Raw genomic sequence first — 20,878 nt, forward strand, 5'->3', positions numbered from 1 at the left:
GTGTAGTAGAAAATTTACCGTTAAAAAGTGTGGTTGGTTTTTGTTGTTTTATTTTTTTGTTTTGGGTTAGGTCATTGAAAAGAGAGAGAGAGAGAGAGAGAGTGAGAGACGAGACGAGACGAGAAAAAGAGTCGAAGTCGAAGTCAAGGTCGAAGTTGGAGTTGAAGTTGAAGTTGAGAGCTTTTGAGTGAGCCTTGGGCCTGGTGAGTAGTGCACAGAGGAGAGGAGAGGACAGAGAGAGCTTGTAGAGTGGGTGAAACGGAGAGGAGACTCGTTTTCGTTACCATTAATTTCTTTAGCATTTTAGTTTAGTTCTTAGGCTTTCGTGTATATAGTATAAAAGTATTTGTTTTGTCGTATATTAATCGCTTAGTTGTAATATGTTAGATTTTAATTTGTTTTATGTTTTTGTTTCCTTGCCATATAGTATGTGTGTATTAATTTAATTTATTTTCTTTTAAATTTATTTTCTTTTGTTTCGCTTAGAATAGCGCGCTAACTTGTATTGCTGGTAATGTAGGAAAACGTTCTTGGAGGAGAAAAGTATATTGTTTATATACCATATGTCTATATAGTATATGCATGCTTATTGTGGGTAGCGGTAGTAATTTGCTTGACTTGTTAAAAATGTCTCATTTGACTCAATTTACTTTTAAAAATAATAGTAAGAGCTTCGAGGTTGCTGTAATCCATTATTGGCTGTAATTATTGTTTGTATTAATTCATATATATGTAGATATATATTCATTATTATTTGTGTTGGTTTTCATCGTTTTCGTTTTCGTTTGGAATTGAAATGCATAAACTTGTTGTAAACTTTTCTGGTTTTTTGTTACGTCTGTCTGTGTGTTTGCCTTGTGTGTGAAACGCTTAACTTTAAACTGCTTTATATATAGGTATTGTATGTAAATATATATATAAATGTAAATCATTTGTAACCATTATTTAACTGCTTGATAACGCCTCTGCTGCTGCTGCTGCTGCTGCTGCGCATGGGCACGATGCACTACGCACGACTGTACCAACTGTACCGACTGTACCTGCTGTAGCTGCTCTCTGTTCTAGCTCTCAGTGCGCGCATGCGTGCCTCCTGCCATCACTAACAACTTACTCGAATTTGTCAACGGTATTTTGTTTTACTTTATTTAATTTAATTTAATTTTGTTTTGTTTTTATTACTGCACTTGTGATTGCTGTTTGTAGCTTCTGCTTCTGCATTTGTATTGTATTGTATATTCTCGACCCTCTCCTCCGACCTTCCCTTCCTCGCTGGCTCACTTCCACTCCGCCTCAATTCATGCAAATATATATATATATATATATATGGTATGTATATATATATCTACTATATGTATTCTGTTTGGGCACACTCGTGTTCGTGTATGCGTTTCCCTTAGGCATATGTGTGTAGGTATATTTCATTATAAAGTACTTCAAATTGCTATAAGTTTGCATTTTGTATTACGATTTCCTATAAATCTTCAAATTGGGTTTCTTTTTCTCTTGGATTTTGTTCTTCTTGTCGTCTTGTCTGTCGAAGTTGAAAAGTTGTCTCTTATTTGTTTGTTTTCATTTAGGTTTAGGCTTTTTCTTTAACAAATTGTCTTGTTCATTTTTGTAAACGTTTTTTGCTTTCATTTTTGTTTGTTTTTGGTTTCTCATTTCCCCTTTCCTGTTTGTTTGTTGTATAATTTAAACTTAATAGTAAATTCACATAGTTTGGTTTTAATTATTTTCCCTTACTTTTTCTGTGTAGAATATAATTTTATTTTTGTTTAAGAAAACTTTTTGCACGCCCCATTTTGTTACATGCTCGTATATAATTTTTTTTGTTTCTTTCTTTTTTTCATCATCTTCATTTTGCATAAATTCATTTAATTCAATTACTTATGGCCTATAGAAAAAAGTGTGGTAAACAATATATATAGTTGTATATAGTATATATAGATATAAAAAAAAAAACAAAAAAACATAAGTACAAGTAGAAACAACAATTTAGTTTATAAATATATATATATTTATGTATTCATATTATGCTCGCTGATTGTGGTGTTTGTGTTTATGTGTGTGTGTGTGTTTTTGTTTTGTTTGTTTATGTATAAATAGTTTACAATAAATACAAATTATAAAAAGGATAACAAGAAATGTATACACATATCAAAAAAGGTGTATAGAATAATTACTAAGAAATATAACAAAATTCCCGTTCGCACACTATTTTCACTTCCGTTTCAGTTTTTCCACTCTACACCAATTCTTTAACATGATCGATTGACTTTTAATAACTAAAATTCCATTAAGTATAAAAAGGATGCTGCACACGACAACATAACAGGCACAAATGTCCGAGAGAGAGAGAGAGAGAGAGAGAGAGAGAGAAAGAAAGTGGAGTGGCTGTGGATGGTAGATGAAATGAGATTCATGTGGAACAGGGAAGAAGAAATTCTTCAGATTCTTCTCTCTCTCTCTCTCTTTTTGCTCTCTCGCTGCGTTGCACCTGCAAATGTGGCGCGGGGCAGGCATCCATCGGGCATCGGGTTGTTACTCGTACAAATATAATCCAAATATAATCGTACTCGTATCATGTATATCATTAATATAGTATTCAGCTAATGACTACGACAAAGATGGCACGTATATAAAGACCACATACACAATCACCAGATGAGAGAGAGTGTGAGGCGACAATGGCGACGATAAAAACGCAAGGAACGATCCAACTTTAAGCGTGATCATTCCGCATTAGTGTTTGTGTGTGTGTGTGTGTAGGTGTGTGTTTTTGTGTAAGAGAGAGTCAGATTAAGAGAGAGAGAGAGTTATTCATATACATATATAGAGAGAGAGAGAGAGAGAGAAAGAGTGAAAGAGAGATGGAGATTCAGTCATTTCTTGTTCTTGTAATAAAACATTGTAGTAAAATATTGTTGCTGTTGTAATTTGTTTGAGGCTATTCTTTTGCTGTTTGTAGGAAGTAGTTTTCTCTGCTGAAGAAGCCTTCTCCTTGGCCATAATACACCCGCGCACACATCTGCGTATGCCTTCATATAAGTATGTGTGTGTATGTATATAAGTCACACAAGACGCCGCCGTCGCCACACAACGAAAATAGTAGAATTCACTTTAGCTTTTTGTTTTGTTTTTTGTTTTTTGTTTTGTTGTTGTTTGTTTCTGTTTTGTTTTTAGTATTACTCGTAGTTCCAGCTTAGTATTTACGCTCTAGATGTAGACTCTCTGCTCCTTTTTCTCTGTTTTTCTGTTTACCTAACAAAGATCGGAGCGGGTGGGTGGGGTGTGGGGCTGCGGTTAAAGGGAGCGTCGCTACGGTTGTTCTTCTTCTGTTCTTCAATTCGTTTTACACTTATGTGGAAAATATAATTTCAATTTAACTAATTCTCTTGGGCAGAGAGGCAATGCTGCTGTCGAAGAGAGTGAAAGAGAGAGCCTCGCTTAGCTTTTACATTTGCTCTTTTGATATAATGTTGCACAAAATGCACACACATACACATGTGCATGTCTGCCTGTATGTATGTATATGTATAATATTTATTGTATAATAATTCTATATTTCCTTTTCCCTTTTCAACTGCACTTTATAATTAGCATCCACCTGGGAGGGGTGGGGGCTGGGGCTGGGGCTGGGGCTGGCCCTTCTTCTCTTTTCACGTTTCATCATCCTCCTCCATTCCCTTCTTCCAAACCCCAAAAAAAAATTGTCTCTCGTTTTATTGTTTTCTGCGTTCTTCTCTGTTGTTGTTTCCTCTTTTCTTGTGGCATCTGTGTGTGTGTGTGTGTGTGTGTGTGTGTGTGTGTGTGTGCCGCATTAAGCCGCTCTCTTGAGATTGAGACTATTTTATTCCTATTTATTCGCATTCTCCCTCCCAACCATTTACTTAAGTTTCGACTATTAACTGACTTCCGCTCCCCAAGATCCCAAAAATCCCAAGATCCAAACCTCCAATCCTCCTTCCTGATCTGATGGCTGATCTGCAAACGCAATCGATCGTTCTGCCGACTTAGAATTATCCAGTGATTGAATTCGCATTTGCATTGGCAGCTGCTGCTGCCGCCGCCGACAGTGTCTTCTGGCCCTCTTCCGCCGGCGAAGGTGTGGCATCGCGACGTGGCGGCATCCGCTCGTTGACGGCATCGAGGCCCTTGGCCTCCGCGAACGAGGTAATCTTGTGGTTGGGCGAGAAGCCCTGCATGGCATTCTTGAGCGACTGCTTGCCACCAGAGAGGGCGCCAAGGGGCAGGGCGCCCGTCGGCGTCAGGCCCTTCAGCTGGAGCACACTCTCGGACTCCTCGCGCAGCACGGAGAAGACGCGCGCCATCTTGCCAATGGCACGGATCTTGTTGCGTATGACCTCCTTGCGCGCCGCCGCCTCGTCGTCAGAGAGCGGCTCCTCGCTCTCCTCGGTCATGAGCTCGTCGTCGGAGCAGATGTTCAGCACGTTCACCAGCATCTCGGTGACCTTCTCGCCCACGAAGGGCAGCGACCAGGTGAACACGTCCATGAAGTTGGGAAGCCAGTAGGGGTGCGGCGAGCAGTTGAACTGCCTGATGTTCATCACGTTGTTCTCGTACTTCAGCACAGCCGCCTTGTTGTTGTACACATCGAGATAGTTGGGCGCCGAGAAGATGGTGATCAGCGAGGGGAAACCGGTGGTCTGGCTCTTGCGGTACATGCGGTAGCCGGCGTCCTGCGCCTCGTGCGCCCGGATGATCGACAGCAGATTGTTGTTCTGCAGGAAGTCGCAGCAGGCGGCATAGCTGTAGAAGTACGAACAGCCGCGCACCGAGTTGTGCGTGTAGAAGTCCGAGTTCTTCTCGTTGCCAAAGTCCTCCAGCGGATCGGACCACAGCAGGTCGCACATGGGGCCAAAGGCGGGTGGCTCCTTGAAGCGGTCGAGCCGCCGTATATCCTCCAGCTCGTGTATCTCCGGCGACAGGCCGCCGTGCACGCACAGGAACTGCTGGTTCATGAGCGCCGCCAGCGGCAGGCAGTCGAACGCGTCNCACCAGAGAGGGCGCCAAGGGGCAGGGCGCCCGTCGGCGTCAGGCCCTTCAGCTGGAGCACACTCTCGGACTCCTCGCGCAGCACGGAGTAGACGCGCGCCATCTTGCCAATGGCACGGATCTTGTTGCGTATGACCTCCTTGCGCGCCGCCGCCTCGTCGTCAGAGAGCGGCTCCTCGCTCTCCTCGGTCATGAGCTCGTCGTCGGAGCAGATGTTCAGCACGTTCACCAGCATCTCGGTGACCTTCTCGCCCACGAAGGGCAGCGACCAGGTGAACACGTCCATGAAGTTGGGAAGCCAGTAGGGGTGCGGCGAGCAGTTGAACTGCCTGATGTTCATCACGTTGTTCTCGTACTTCAGCACAGCCGCCTTGTTGTTGTACACATCGAGATAGTTGGGCGCCGAGAAGATGGTGATCAGCGAGGGGAAACCGGTGGTCTGGCTCTTGCGGTACATGCGGTAGCCGGCGTCCTGCGCCTCGTGCGCCCGGATGATCGACAGCAGATTGTTGTTCTGCAGGAAGTCGCAGCAGGCGGCATAGCTGTAGAAGTACGAACAGCCGCGCACCGAGTTGTGCGTGTAGAAGTCCGAGTTCTTCTCGTTGCCAAAGTCCTCCAGCGGATCGGACCACAGCAGGTCGCACATGGGGCCAAAGGCGGGTGGCTCCTTGAAGCGGTCGAGCCGCCGTATATCCTCCAGCTCGTGTATCTCCGGCGACAGGCCGCCGTGCACGCACAGGAACTGCTGGTTCATGAGCGCCGCCAGCGGCAGGCAGTCGAACGCGTCCATGCACGCGTCGTAAACGCGCTCCGAGTACTTGATCTTGCACTCCTGCTTGAAGGTGAAGTACTCGGTCAGGTGCCGGCACTCGTGGTTGCCGCGCAGCAGGAACAGCGTCTGCGGATAGGTGATCTTCAGCGACCACAGATACAGCACGCACTCGATGCTGAAGTAGCCTCGGTCCACGTAGTCGCCCAGGAAGAGATACTTTGTGGTGGCCGGCGAGCCGCCGATCTCGAATAGCTTCATCAGGTCGTAGAACTGTCCATGAATATCCCCGCAGACCGTCACCGGCGCCTCGATGTCGATCATTGTCTTCTCCTGGCGCAGCAGCGTGGCCCCATCCTGGATGATGCGCAGCGCGGCGCTCTCCTCGATGCGCCCCTCCAGTATGAAATGCTGCTTAAGTACATCGTGCTGTGGCTTCCCGGTCCGCGGGTCGAACACGTCCGCGCAGGTGAGTTTGCGGCTTGGCGGAAACGGTACGCTATCGATCACACGCTCCTTGGTCGATATTGTGCTCCGTTTTGTGGGGCTCTGTGGTGTTCCGCCGCCACCTGTCGATGCTGGCGATGTTGTGGAGGCTGCTGTGGCTGCGGCTGCTGCTGCCGCCGTCCCCGTCGTCGCCGAGGCATTCTTGTTGTCATGTGTGTTGTTTGCGTTGTTCGCCTTTTGATTCTGTTGCTGCTGCTGCTGCTGGGCCGACGCTGGCGACTGCGACTGGCTGCTGTTGCTCTGAGCCGCTGGCGAAGACATGTTGGACTCGGGTCACGGGTCACAGAGGCGCGCACCGCCGCTCCACCTCCGCCACAAGAACTGCTGCTGCTGCTGCTGCTGCCCAAAAAGCACCTGCTACTGCTCCTGCTGCTGCTCCTGCTGCTGCTGCTCCTGTTCCGGATGCTTCTCCTACAGCTCTTACTGTGGGGCTGGCTGTTGGCCGAATGATGATCAGTCAGCAAGTGGCTTCTGGCTTCTAGCTTCTAGCCTGCAATGGGGAAAGAAAGACAAACGGACACCATTAGCATTTGTATTTATATATTTATATTTATGCGCCTCTGCTGTGGATGGTGCATGTGCATGTACGTGGCACTAGCGGCCATTGCATGGCTTTTATTAATAATAAATTTGTGTGCCCCTCTGCCAGCCAGCCTGCCTGCCTGCTGCTGCTGCACGTACCGTCCGTCATGTGATGAATGTTGCACTCATTTTCGGCGCAGTGCAACACTTTTAGAAACAATGACAGCAACGTATACCGAATCGATGATGCCCATTCGCTGTTCATAAAGTAACCATAAGCGAACGGACTCGCTGCACACGTTTAGCCCGCAACTCCACAAAGAGACAGGATAACTCCGACACTCGTTACTTACTCTGGTGGTTATTAGGAGTAGATTTCAACTAGATTTGTTCTCTCTCACTCTCTCTCTCTCTCTGTAAGCGAGTGTCTGTGATTAATTGCAGTCGTTTCGTAATAAAATGATGAAACAGGAGAGCAAGCAGCATTCTTATTGCTGCCACTGACTGTCACTTCTGCTGAATGCACGAATGCAAATATGTGCACAGAATTTAGAAAAATAATCAACACCGTCCGAACAAATATAGCGCGATGGCTAACAATCACGGCAGCGCGTTCTAGCGCTGACAGACAGAAAAAGAGACAGACAGAACCACACAAGAGAGTGGGGGTGGGGTGGAGACTGGCAACAAAATAGAGATGGCTTCGGGCCTGGTTTGAGCCACCCACCCCAGACAGACAGATGTTCCTATAATTGCTTCCCTCCTTTCTTCATGGAAATAACAGCAAAGTCATCCGATACTTTGATATCACATCATATCATTTGCATAGCTAATTGAATGTCCCTAAATGTGCCTAAGTATACATAGATATAAATTGGCAATTGGCAATAAATGTTGGGAAAGTCGGCAGCACGACGACTTTTTTCAAATATAATTTACTTTGTGGGTGGATAATTGTGTTGGGGACAAATGCAAATTAGACAAAAGTATGGGGCCAGGTGGTATTAATTCTACAATTCAATAAAAAAGTGGCACATTTGTACCACTATAAAGTATGAAAAATGAATAAATTTGAAATAATTTCGTGCCGGTGTCGGTGTCCGGAGAGACACGACTTTAGTCCATCTCTAGCGATGGACAGACAGGACGTTGAGGTTCGCTTCCCTGCTGCTATTCTGCGCTTGACGCATTGACTGACAACTGTACACAACAGAAAGAGAAAGAGAAACAGAAACAGAAAGAGAAACAAATGCAATGCCAATAAAGAGCGATACTCCAGTCAGGCTCTGCCCCCGCACACGCACACACACACGCACACACACACACCACCCCACCACTCCGCCATGCGACAGCAAAACATTTCGCAACAGTAAATTAAAGTCAGCTGTCGCTTGGCGTCTCACTCTCACGCAAATTCATCAACGAACGCGGGCGGGGAACGATGCGATTGAATGTGAATATGAATGTGAATGGGAATGTGAATGGAAATGGGAATGGGAATGGGAACTCGAATGTAATTGTTAGATGGCTGGCACAAGTCTACAGACATTCCAGTGCTAATGTGCTAGGTGGTGTGCTGGACAACTTAATAATGCATTTTTGAATTTAGCATGCAAATAATGGCTAGAAATGGTTGGGCCAAGTCATTTCTAAGCATTCTGAACATTCATTAATTAAATATTACAAATGGACAGAAGTTTAGATATTCAAATATTCAAATGTTCACCAACATACCGAATGTTAATCCCAAATGGGAGTTGTCCACAACTTCTGTGTGCGGGATGGGACGGGACGGGACGGGACGGGTCTTAAGCCGAAAAGTTTCTAATTTCGTTTCTATTGAATATTGTACGCGTGTGAGTGGACTGACTTTTTAATTATTAAACAAGTTTGCGAGCCACAGAAGAGAAAACAACATTTTATCAGTGTCTGAATGGACTGAATGGACTGACTGGCCCCTGCTCGTGCCCCTCTGCTCGTGCCCTGCCTACACACGGCTAATTTTCATGCATATATTCGCATTTGTTTGCTCATTGTTCAGTTTTTATGGCTTTGGCGCATATTTTTGCGTTTACACGATCGCACAACGATACACATTAAGTACACATTTTCGGCATTCCGTTTGTACGTGTCGTCACCCAGCACGGGCACAGGCACAGGCACAGCTCTGCCCTGACCCATGCTACTCCAATCTAAAAATCCAAGAAAACAAAACAACAACAAAATTAACACTAAATACTGGGTACTGCTGTTGGTAGGTGGAGTATACCCCCCTGACAGACTGTGGGAATACCCTCTGTTCGTTTTTTCTGCTCTAATATCATTGATTTATTATTAATAATTGCCTAGTAGGAGCCTAGAGTAACCGATATCACATGTCAGAGCGCTGCCATTTCAATTGTCACACAAAATGTACGTTTTTCTTGCACAGACTCTGCGAGTCTTAGGGTATATGAATCAAGGAAAAGACATGCCCGCCAGCACAGAACGAGGCTAATGAAATAAGACATTTTTGTTTACCTTTGGAGAGGCTGTGGGCTGTGCTGTGTGCTGCTGGGGCCCAAAATATGGTAATTAAAAAGCAATTATGCAAACGATATTCTCTTTGTGAAATATTTTCGGCATTATCAAAGGCAACGAACGGAAAGGCCCGAACGGAGGGAATTGTGCTGCACTTAGAACCAATGTCGTCTGCTCGGAGGCTTTTCCCCAGTGTACACTCCGACATGCAGGCAATAGCAGCTCACATGTCACACTAATTAGATGAGCAGCACTTGTTATGAAATCTCTCTCGAGTATAATAATGTGCAACGAAACGCAAACGACCAAACTGAAATGCCAATTGAATTGTGCCAGCAACAACGGGCAATGATAGCCAACAGTGCTGCCCAGCACCAGACCAGTGCCAGTGCTGCCCAATCTCAGTTATTCATCCAACTATTGATGCAGTTAGCCCAATCCAATCACAGAGTTCACAAAAACAAATTCCTTGGCTTGGAATCTCTTGAAAAAAGTGGCTAGCTACAACTACGGCAATTTCGCGTCACTCCCGATTTTTCCAATTAGCATGTGAGAATCCACTCGCTTACACGCTGGCCGGTTCTGCGGTTGAAGTGGCGGTGCGGTGCGGTGCGGTTCGGGTTAGGATTAGAGGCATTAATAATATAGGAGTAAACGGCGAGTAGCGACTGCCAAGTGCCTGACTGCTGACTGCCTGGTGGGGGTTGCGGTCACACTAATCGACCATTTGACGCATCAAATTGAACGAAGCGTTCAAGCGTTCTAATGGACAACAAGCATTGACAGTTGCAACAAATCTGCCCCATAGTTATTAACCTCAATTTTAATGCAAATAAAAACCACGTCTGACCACGTAAACAAACGCGCACACACCAATGAAAAGAATAGACAGACACACACACACACAAATGTGTGTTCCAGTTGCAATTGCAATTTGTGCTAATGTGTGCACGAGTACTCGTCGCACATGCCCACCACTCCCAGGGCGGCTCATTTATATTGATGAGCGTTCGGTTTAGTTCAGAATTTTAATACAAGTGACTTGCTTAATTGATTGGAATAGTATTTATTGTATAGATGTATGCATGTACATGTGTGTGGGTGGATTCATTCGCTTAGCTGTCTGTCTGCTGTTTCCCATATCGAACATTTTATTATTCTGTCACTTTAATTATCTGGTACAATTCGTTACCGAGTTGGCTCATGCCCAGTACTCCTTTTCGTTTTATTCCTGATGTTCTCTCGCTACAATTATTTTGTGACTGAGAAACACAACTGTACTTTCCGTAATAATAGCTCTCACTCTCTCCCTCTCTCCCCTTTTACAGTAGTTCAAAGCACAACTGTACCATTCGATATCCTGTGCATTCTTACATTAATTAGACGACTGTTCCTCAAGTCAAAGGCTAACCCAAGTGTTATGAGGTTAGATCGGATATGTACAGTACACTCCATTCAATCGATTCTCCAAATACAAGCAAAGTACAAGTGCCCGTCAACAATTGGGTTCTCTTGTCACGCCGTCTCTCAGTGAAAAACAATTTGTTCAAACCATTAATTTGGCATTTAATAGTCTCACTTGGCCTCACTTATCGATGTACACAGGTGCTGTTGTACAGGTGTCAGTCTTAGAGCCAGCTAAAACGTTTCCTCTAACTCGTTTCTTTTCTTTGTGTACAATTTATATGCAATTTAATCTCCACTACCAAAAATGATAATATCTACTGGAAATAACAACGATTAAATATGTATTACAGCCAAAAAAGAAACGAAAACAACTCTTGACAGTTCTCAATCGTTTAGATAGTTCAGGTACGAGGGGCTGACGGGGGTTTCCAATAGTCTGAATGTTCAGTTTAGCTCTTGTTGGTTTTTCTATTTTTCATTGTTATTTCGTTTCTGTAATTTCTTTTTGTTTTCTTTTTCTATTTATATTTTTTTTTGTTTTGCTGTTTTCTTCCAATAGCTTTGACACGGTTGCGGTTAGGCGAGGTTTATGGTTTACGGTTTACGGTTTACGGGTTCTGTTCTGTTCTGTTCATACCATGCGGCTCCCATGTGTGCACATATTTTAAAATTTAAATTGTATTCCAGCTAAATCCATAAATATTTTGTTCCGTGTTCCCGGGCCTGTGTCTGGGGGCCCCCACCAAGTGAAGCAAAAATATTCAATGTTTATCCAACAATTGTAGCAGCACATGGCACATGGCACATGCATTTTCTTGCATTTCTTTTTATTGTTCAGGCTCCAATTGTGTGTTGTATCCAGAGAAAAACAGAGCACAGCCAGAGCACAGGTCTTATGTGTCGATCGATGTACATATGTACTTTTGTATGTTTGTGGCATTTTGTGGTCGAGGCGGCAGACTTGCAACTTAATTAAAAAAATATCTGCAAATATTTATTCTTAAATGCAAAAGCAAATCAAAAGAACAAAGAGAGAGAGAGAGAGAGGTGACAGATGGCCTCTTTAATTAAAGTGCGCAACGTTTATTTGTCTTTAAAGTATTTGCGAAATGTGGAAAAACTAATTAAAAAGTGTGTCGAATGTCGGGAGTAACAAAAGAACCAAGAACATTCAATAGCAATGTGCCAGCCAGGCAGCCTAGCCCTAGCCGTAGTCTCCTACTCTCCTAGCAGCTGTTTTTGTTTGTTTGTTCGCCTTGTTTACTTTGCTGTGCCTGTTCGGCTTTGGCTTTGGCTTTGGCTTTGCCTCTGTTTCTTTCTCTATATTCTATTGTTCTGTCTTTCAGTTACTGCTAAAAAGCACACAGACCGAAGCTTTGGCCACCCTTTACAGTTCGAATTGGATTTGGATGCATTTTTTGGGCAACTATTTGCTGCTGCGCACCCTCCTACCCACCCACTCCAGTATGTAAAATATAAGCAACAGGAGCAACGATATTTTGATTCAATTTGCATGACACATGGCACAAACAGAAGCAACAGCAGCAGCAACATCAACGATACATTGACACGCGGCACTGCACGGCACGACACGACACTGCACACGGACCAAAGCTGGTGGCTGGCTGATGGCACGCGGCTTGGGTTATCCTCGTGACAGTCAGCAGCATCAGAGTTTTGTTGCATTACCATACCCGAATGTAAGACACGAGCGGACTCGCTTTCTCCTGTCTCCTGTCATCAACAGGCAAGGCAACAGCAATTCTCTATTTCGTTTTTTTTTCTTTCTTCTTTTGCTTCTCATGTGTGTGTGTGTGTGTGTGTGTTGTATTTACTTTGAATTTGCATAATTCCGCTTTCATACGTACAAAATGGCTTAACAATTGTTCTTATTCATGTTTTTATGTAAGCATTTACTTTTTTTTTTACACTTTTTTGTGTGTGTGTGGCGGGTCTTTGTTCTGCACTTTAGGGCTGGGCTAAAACCAAGTACACGCACACATAGGACCAGGGCATGCTGAATCGGTTTGCAAATGCTAAATTATTCAGCAAAACTGGCAGCTTTTGTCGGCCGCCTGGATGCAGCCGCGTCAGTGTGTTACGAGGGAAGGCTAATTCAAATAAGAAAAATGATTATAAATGTTTGTAGGACTCGGCTGGTTCCTTTCTCTAATCATGTTCTCTACTGCCAGAATATATTCAATATTCACAGTTACATATGTACAGGGAGTTTTCGTTCTTTTTGCACTAACATTTGTGTCTCTGAATGTCTAAGAATTTTTAGTTACATATAATCAAAAGAATATTATTGGAGTTTATGTATCCCCCCCCCCCTCCGTAATTTTGTAGGCTGGTTCCAGGTTCATGGTATGGCCCCTGTACTGCATCCAACGCTTCTGGTTTGTGGCCCAGGGGGGTGCGGTGCGTGTCGTTGCGTGTCGAGGAGTATTCTTCACTTTTGTTGCTGCTGCTTGCTACTGTTTCGGAGTGCTCGTCGCTCGTCGTTTTCTTGCCAATTAATTATAATAATTAAGTTCGAAATGCGTTACGACTAAGCAACAGTAAAAGCAACAACAACAATGTGCCATCAATAAAGCAAAAGCAACAGCAACAGCAACAGCAACAACAACAACAGATACGAAAGCCACACAGCCACTACGGGAAAGTGTTGCGTGGGGAAGGGATGGAGTAGGAGTAAGAAATAGAGGGAACAAAAAATACGGGCTCCTCTACACGCAAACGCATTTAACGGGCCTGAAGCCAATTTACCGGGCGGGCAATCCCTTTGACGTTTGTTTATGGATGGACAAAACAACAACAAAAGACGCTGATAGAAATGTTTGCACAGAAAACAAAAACAACAACAACAAAAACCCGAAACCGTAACCGTAACCGAAACCCCACCCCGCAATACGCGCCAGGCCACGCCTCCAGCCTCCTTGCCCTGCAACGGTGTGTACACACTCGCATGGGCATATCAATATTCATGCAATTGCTTTTCGCGTTACGCATTCCACGACAACGATGATGATGTCCGTTTTTGCTGGCCGCCACAGTCTGAACATACAGAAAAGGATACCGACCAAAGGATACCCGCTGCTCAGATGAAACCATGAGCCGCAAGAAAAATGGAGCATTTTGTGGTAATATATTGTTGTTGTTGGTGTTTTTTGAAGGTGCACACGAGTTTTGGTTTGGCTTCTATGCGCAAATATTTACATATTTAAATACCCACAAATCTCTTTGAACCTTTCAATCACACCTGCAGGAATACCCTCGACGGGTAATGGGTATGAACAGCACAGAGCGAATATCCCCACATGCACACACGTGTCCCCCACAAAGAGTCATTCCCACACACACCACAACAGAACACACCACGGGACACATGGACAGGCGAACCCGCTGCGAGTACAATTTTGTTTTCACATAAACAAAAATGGAAAACAGAAGAAACACCTAAAAACCGTAGAAAAAACATATTTGTTCGAAATTGGAGGAGAGCATTTTTTGTTGTGTGTTCCCGTACCCGGGCCCGTGCCCGTGCCGCCCCTTCGTTTGTAGATCCACCCACCCACTCTCCCCCCCCCCCCCCCCCAGTGTTTATCCTTTTGGTTTTTTTTTTGTTTTTTTGTGGCCGCCTTTCCGTCTGTCACCGTCGCACGCCATTTGGCCAATTTTTACCGTTAGGGTGCAAACAAAGTGTACAGTTACCCAGAGAGCCGCCACAAAGAGACAAGCACAAACACGCACAGGACGGGAGGATGGGGGACACACATTTGTTGCTATTTCCCCACCTACCACCCACTGATGTATGCATATGTGTGTGTGCATAAGAGAATTTTTAACTTAATTTATCGTTTCTAAAAAGCACCAGACACCCATCCCATTCAACCAACCAAAGAATAAAGAGACACACAACGAAACAGAAAAGGGGGGTAACAAAAAACAAAAACAAAAAAAGAAGAGGAAATAACAGAGAGACGAACGACCAAATCAACGCCTCGCACTTTTCTGGTGCCTGTTTGAGTGACAGCTCGGACGCGGACGCGGACCTAACCGAACCGAACCCCGCCGTCGACTCAGCCCCTTCGGTATCCATCTTCTCTTCCTACTTGCACGCCTGTCGCTGTCTGCTCCAATAACTCAAGTACTTTTCTTTCGCTTTCAGCGATTTTTCATCTTCTCTGGTCCACCCTCCACTTGCTCCTCTGCGACTGAGTATCTCTCACAGTCATCTGTATGCCTCTGTCTCTATCTGTGTATAAGTATTGTTTTGGTGCATAAAAATTGTCGCACAGAAAAATTATTTTTGGCAAATTGTTGTACTATTCCACTTGCTCTGTGTTACTGCTGCTCTGGGTTGGGTTGGGCGGTGGGGGGTGGGCCGAGATGTCGACCTAATTTTAGTTTGCGTTTCACAGTTTTAATTTCGCCGCTGCCACTTATCGTAGAGAGCACAAGGCTACACCATAGCGTATTGTGTGCGAGACTCGCCGCCAGGAAGAGTTCAGAGTCGAGGCGATCTAAGAGACAAACAGCAGTGAACAAAATCTATAACGGATACCCATCGCATCCCCCCTTGGCAATCACAAAATACATTGCAACATTTTTAAAATATGTAATATAACTGCTCAGATTTGAAACAGAAATTGCAATTTGCAATTATCGTAACCTTCAATTAGAACAGAAATTAAAGCAGAAAGATGGAGAGAACCAAAATCGAAAGAGCGCATGCAATTTTATTTTATATAAATCAATTCTTTTACGTCTGAAGTGCGCCAAGTTTGCGTATGCACTGCTTGACAGCTCATCGGTGAGCACTGCTTGCTAGCTGTCACTTGCCGCTAATCATATACATAGGTGTGTATGTCCATATGTTTATGTTCTGAATGAATGCTTTGATGTGCAAACAGCTGATGTGCGTGTCATGAACGCATTCAAGCAGAAAAATACACACACACACACAAATGAACATGGATATTAAAGCGAATCGAAATAACAGGCGAAAAAATCCGACCTCCGGGTAGGAGTCAGAGCAAAGAAAATGTGTGTAAAATGCTCGGCATAGGTGTCAACGACAGCAACAAATTACTTACATATAAGCCATTTTAAAAGCATTAACTTTAACGAGTCACAGTAAACTGCAGCATCACGTACACCAGCGCACACGCACGCCAAAACAGAGCAGAAAAGAGAGCAAGAGCGAGAGTGGGACAAAAGATAGAAAGACATGTCATTGACAAAGCTGTAGCAGCAGCGGCCAGCAAGCAGGCAACAAGAGAGAATGCCAGAGAACAGAGAGAGAATTCCAGTGGCAAAGGCGGAATGTAAAAAGAGAACGACAGTGGAGCATGGCAGGAGAGTAAGCTGTGTGTGCCATATAAATGGCCAAGGCAAGGCATCATCATTATTATCACGATCATGATCATCATCCTTATCCTCATCCTCTTCGCCCTACTTTAGAGGAGTAAATCTACCAGCATGAAATATTCTCCCTATACATTCCACACCACGCACACGCGTTGCTGCCTGGCCTGTCCTGCCCTGCCCCAGTCCATGCCATTGTCCCTACACACTGGCGGTCATAAAAATTGCAACACAGCTTTGCCAACATAATTTTGTTTCTTTTTTGTTGGCCAGCAGGCCGCCAGTCCTCTCTGCTCTGGAGAAGTTTATGCAAAGCAGTTAGGAAAAAAAGCAGAAAAAGAAAACGAAATACGAAAAACGAAATAAAAACCCACCAAGCTACCGCTTTTGTTGCTACTAACGGCATTGTTTGCATGCTGAGTGCACTTAAACAATCAAAGCAAGCGGATGGGCGATGGGGGGCTGGTAAATGAAAAAGTAGCTGTGCCACTCGATAGTCGCCAACGAGCGGACAGGACAGGAGAGGCGAGGAGACCGTAAAGGAGAGTGCACAAAATCAAGCGGCATGACCAGAAAACAAAAACCAAAACACACACACACACACACGCACACTCACACCCACACAAAACTTTCCGTCATCCTAAAGCATAAAATACTTTTGCCAACAACTTTGAAGGCTGCAAAGCAACAAAAAACAAACCAAAACAAAATATAATAAAAACAAAAAACAATAACCAAAAGGTTAAGTAGCACAAAAGCAAAAACTTACACACAAACAGAAGCAACAATGGGGGGAAGTTTTTATTTTTCGCACGAAAGGAAGAAAATGCAAAGCAACACACACACAAAAACATATTCCAAATGAAATGACCCCAACACAGCACCGGACTAAGCTCAATGAATTCCCTTAACACGTAATGGAGTCTAATCTCAAAAATATATTCAACAATTTCTCAGAAGTGTATCAAAAATGTCTCGCATTGGAGGACGCAATGAATAGCAACAGCCATGGAACAGCTTTCTGGGAAAAAATTACTCCTTTTCCTGGTCATCGGTTGCAGCAAACGTGATTCGCGAGAATTCATTAGCTAGCTGTACATACACACATATGTACATACATTAATTTACCACTTTTTTACGAGTAAAACTCCTTTTCAGGGCTTAAAACCGAAAAGCAAACCAAACCAAAGCAGAGCAGAGCGGAGCACGAACCAAAGAACGTCCAACGAGATTTCATTTGTTCATTCACGTCGTTGTGGTTTTTTTTATGACCGCCAGTGTGCCAGTATGCGTAAAGTAACTGTAACGAAGCTTAAGAGTATGTCAAAGAGCGAGAGAAAGAGACACGCACAACAACCAAGCCAGAGGGAAGCCAGTGGGCGAGCGAGTGGGACAACGAGAGATTAGATAGAGATGGGAGCCCGGAGGCAGGAGCAGCTGTTTAAAGCGCGAAGCTGAAAGCGAAAGGGCGAAACAAAAGCAAGCGCGCACCATCAACCAACAGAAAAGAAACAGAAGAGTAGGAAAGGTGGAATACAAGGGATATATGTATGTATGTGTTTGTACAGGGAAGGCCAGAAGCCTGGATGGGGATTGAGGGAAAAGTCGCTTTTGAATATTTAATATTTATAACTTGAGCAACGAACCGAGAGATGATTTATATCCCCTCCGGAAGCTAATCTCGAGTTTGGTCTAACTCGAACATACACAGAGAGAGAGAGAGAGAGAGAGAGAGAGGGAGAGAGGGAGACAAGGATGTGGAAGAGGTATCAGTGAAGAAGAACGAACAGTGAGCGTGCGAGGGGGGAATGGAGCTTTTCGTGCAGGCGCAGGCCATAACGCGGTTGAGGTTATGTGCGGCTGAGCATGTAACGCTAAAATATGACACACAAAGCGCTAGGGATACGCTTCTCCATCGTATCCATCTCACCTCTCCTGTGTGTGTGTGTGTGTGTGTGTGTGTGTGTGTGTACACACATATTTTAAAGCATGTTGCATCAAAAATCCAAATAAGTATGCTTTATCGATTCCAGGGCACACACACAAACACACACAACCACATTCAACGCTTCTCGAGCGAAAACTCCAATAAGACCAAAAACCAAGTAAGATTTTCTGGCTCGGGCTCGGGCTCCGGCTATGGCTACGGCAATGACAACGGCTCCAGGCTCCAGGCACCAGGCCACCCAGGCACCAAGGGTCCCCTCAGTGGCGCACTTAACTTTGTGTTGCTGGGTTCGCATGAAGCTGGGAGCTCTGAAGGCGGATTTACCCGGTCTTGTTCAATCCTGGTTCCCCTGTATCTTCTCGGTCTGATTCGAGTCAACCCTGACCGCTGACGAGGGAACACGCACAAGGCGCACACACACAAGCAGCGACCCCTACGCACAGAACAGAACAGGCATCAGGACCCGTTATTCGGTCATTACGACGACAAGACAACACTGTCGATGTTGTCGACGTTTCAGTAGTTTGCGTGTGCCTTGCCTCGTCTCGCACGTCGTGTGTCCTGTTGCTGACACAAGAGCAACAGCAACAGCAACAGAAACAACGTACCTCCATCAGAATGAAAGGAAAGAAGGGGAAATACAGGAAGGAAGTGTGCCATAGTCGATATTCAGACTATGGGGATACCCAGCTCTCGTTCTCAATATCTGAATGTTGTGGTGTGCCACAAGTGGAAAATAGATCCAATCGTAAAAGTCGCAGCAATCTCCATTATCTCTCTCTCTCTCTGCATGTTGGTAAATATTATTAACAAAAACAAATATCTAAGATCTATTACAGGAATATTTGCACACGAGTGTACGAGTTTAGAATCCTTTTGAAAAACCTAATACGCACACACAGATAGCCCTATGCTGAGTACGGTGTGGCAGGAGGGGACGGGTGTTTGGCTTGACTGTCAATGCCAGAAACAGGCACCCAAAAACACAGTCAGAACAAGCAGTCGAGCGCGTTTTATTTCCTTTTATGTAAGTTTATTTTTGTTTTACTTTTTTGCTCCTACTTTTACTCCTCTTCCTTTTTCTCCATCATCATCATCGCCATCACCCACGTTTTATCTCTGGACGAAAACGTCAACTGCAGCAGCAGCAGCAGCAGCAGCAGCAGCAGTAGCAACACCAGGAGAAGGAGAAGGAAAAGGAATACGTAAGCTACAATAGGAAGGACAGGGGCACATCACAGTCATGTCACAACCACATCACATACCCATGCCGCCGCACCACATTCGCACACAGTGTGGGGGAGGCAGGCACAAAAAGATGCTGATGTCATTGACAAACGGGAACGGAATCAGGTGGCGGCCGGCCGCATTTTGAGTTAATACAAATTAAACTCACAGTGAGCTTTGCTCGCTGAAAACCCAAACGGGGGAGAGCTTTCCCTAATGAGCAAGTTGCAGGCATGGGCCGCTCCGTTCCCGTTGAATATTTACAAATTTCACAGTTATTCCCTTCTCATATTGAACGAGGCAGTGGCGTAGGGACTTTGAGGGGAGGTACAACTTTTCCCAAAAAACTTCTCTCGCTAATTGCAAATGGAGAGACAGCACGACAGGGAGAGAGAGAGAGAGAGAGAGAGAGAGAGAGAGAGAGAGAGAGAGAGAGCGAGAGAGCGTGTAGAGAATCAAGGCTCGAGATTGTTTTGAGCTTATTGGAACCACGGTGCGGTGACGAGGCGGCAAGCCAGAGTGGGAGAGGCATGGGTTTTGAAAGGAAGCAAAGGCTGAGGCAGAGCAACAGCAACAGCAACATCAGCAGCAGTGGGAGCCAAGAGCATGCTTTCTCCTTTTCCTGTGTGTGCGTTATGTACGCAACATACATACATACACATTCGTGCATACATTCGTACATGTGTGTCTGTGTGTGTTGTTGAGCTTAGGCTTTACGGGCGATGGTTGGGTATTCGGGTGGGTGGGGGCTCAGGCGATTTGTTGCGTGCGGTGTTTCTATGCGCGTACGCTGCTGCTTCTTTTTGCGAGCTTTTTCCTTTTGGCCTGCGCATACATACATATCTCGCTCTCTGTGGGTGTGTGTCTGTGTGTGTGCGTGCACTACACTAAAAGTCAATTGACCCGAAACTGTTTTTACATACACACACAGAAACCTATGTACGTACAGATGTATTTACTTCATATATATCTACATACATATGTATGTATGCATATGTTTATAACTGTACATAGACCAGGGGCAACAATTGCAGCCAACACAAATTTAGGTATTTCTTAAGCTTTTTGTGTGTGTGTGGGAGCGAGTGGGATGAGATTCGAGTCTTACTGGTAAAAAAAAAAAATTCTGCCTTTATTTTGTTTATTTTTTATTTTTTTTTTTGGTCTCTGTACATTTGTTGTTGCTTTGGCTCTATTATTAGCGCAATTTGTGTAAATCTCTTTTACGGCTGCGTATGTGTGTTGTGCTTGATTCCATTCCGCCAATTATTTTGTTTAACATTTTCCTTACTTTTAGTGCTCATTGCTGTGTTGCGAATAATTTGATTTTTTCTCTTTGCCTTGCACGCGTTCTCTCTGTTAAAATTTCCCTCCTCCGCACCCCTCTTTTTGACTCATTCGACTCGACGCAGCTTCTTTGCGGTTGGTGCTACCTGTAATTCTCAAATGAACGCAAATGGCTAATTGAACAAAATATGCACACATGCTCCACCTGTTAATGCCTGTCACTTACCCCCTTGCCACCCCAACAACTCCGATACACTCAATTAGAGACACAGTTCGAATGCATTCAACTGTTAAACTGCATGCCT

At 44.6% G+C, this 20,878-nt stretch overlaps 1 protein-coding gene across 3 annotated transcripts in view; it reads right to left on the minus strand.

Moving 5' to 3' along the window:
• LOC117581321 (serine/threonine-protein phosphatase 2B catalytic subunit 3) overlaps nucleotides 1-20,878 on the minus strand; it is a 28,430-nt gene that overhangs the window by 5,615 nt on the left and 1,937 nt on the right. The window contains exons 2-3 of one of the 3 annotated variants that reach the window (XM_034268428.1): nucleotides 5,020-6,782; nucleotides 4,199-4,231 (exon numbers count right to left, since the gene is read on the minus strand). In XM_034268428.1, the coding sequence (XP_034124319.1) occupies nucleotides 4,199-4,231; nucleotides 5,020-6,553 (1,567 nt within the window). In that variant the 5' untranslated portion in view covers nucleotides 6,554-6,782. Of the gene's footprint in view, nucleotides 1-3,777; nucleotides 4,971-5,019; nucleotides 6,783-20,878 lie in introns of those variants that run through there. The other 2 variants (XM_034268427.1, XM_034268426.1) reach the window with 2 other exon arrangements.

The sequence above is a fragment of the Drosophila guanche genome, unplaced genomic scaffold, assembly GCF_900245975.1.
Source record: "Drosophila guanche unplaced genomic scaffold, DGUA_6, whole genome shotgun sequence".
NCBI lineage: Eukaryota > Metazoa > Arthropoda > Insecta > Diptera > Drosophilidae > Drosophila > Drosophila guanche.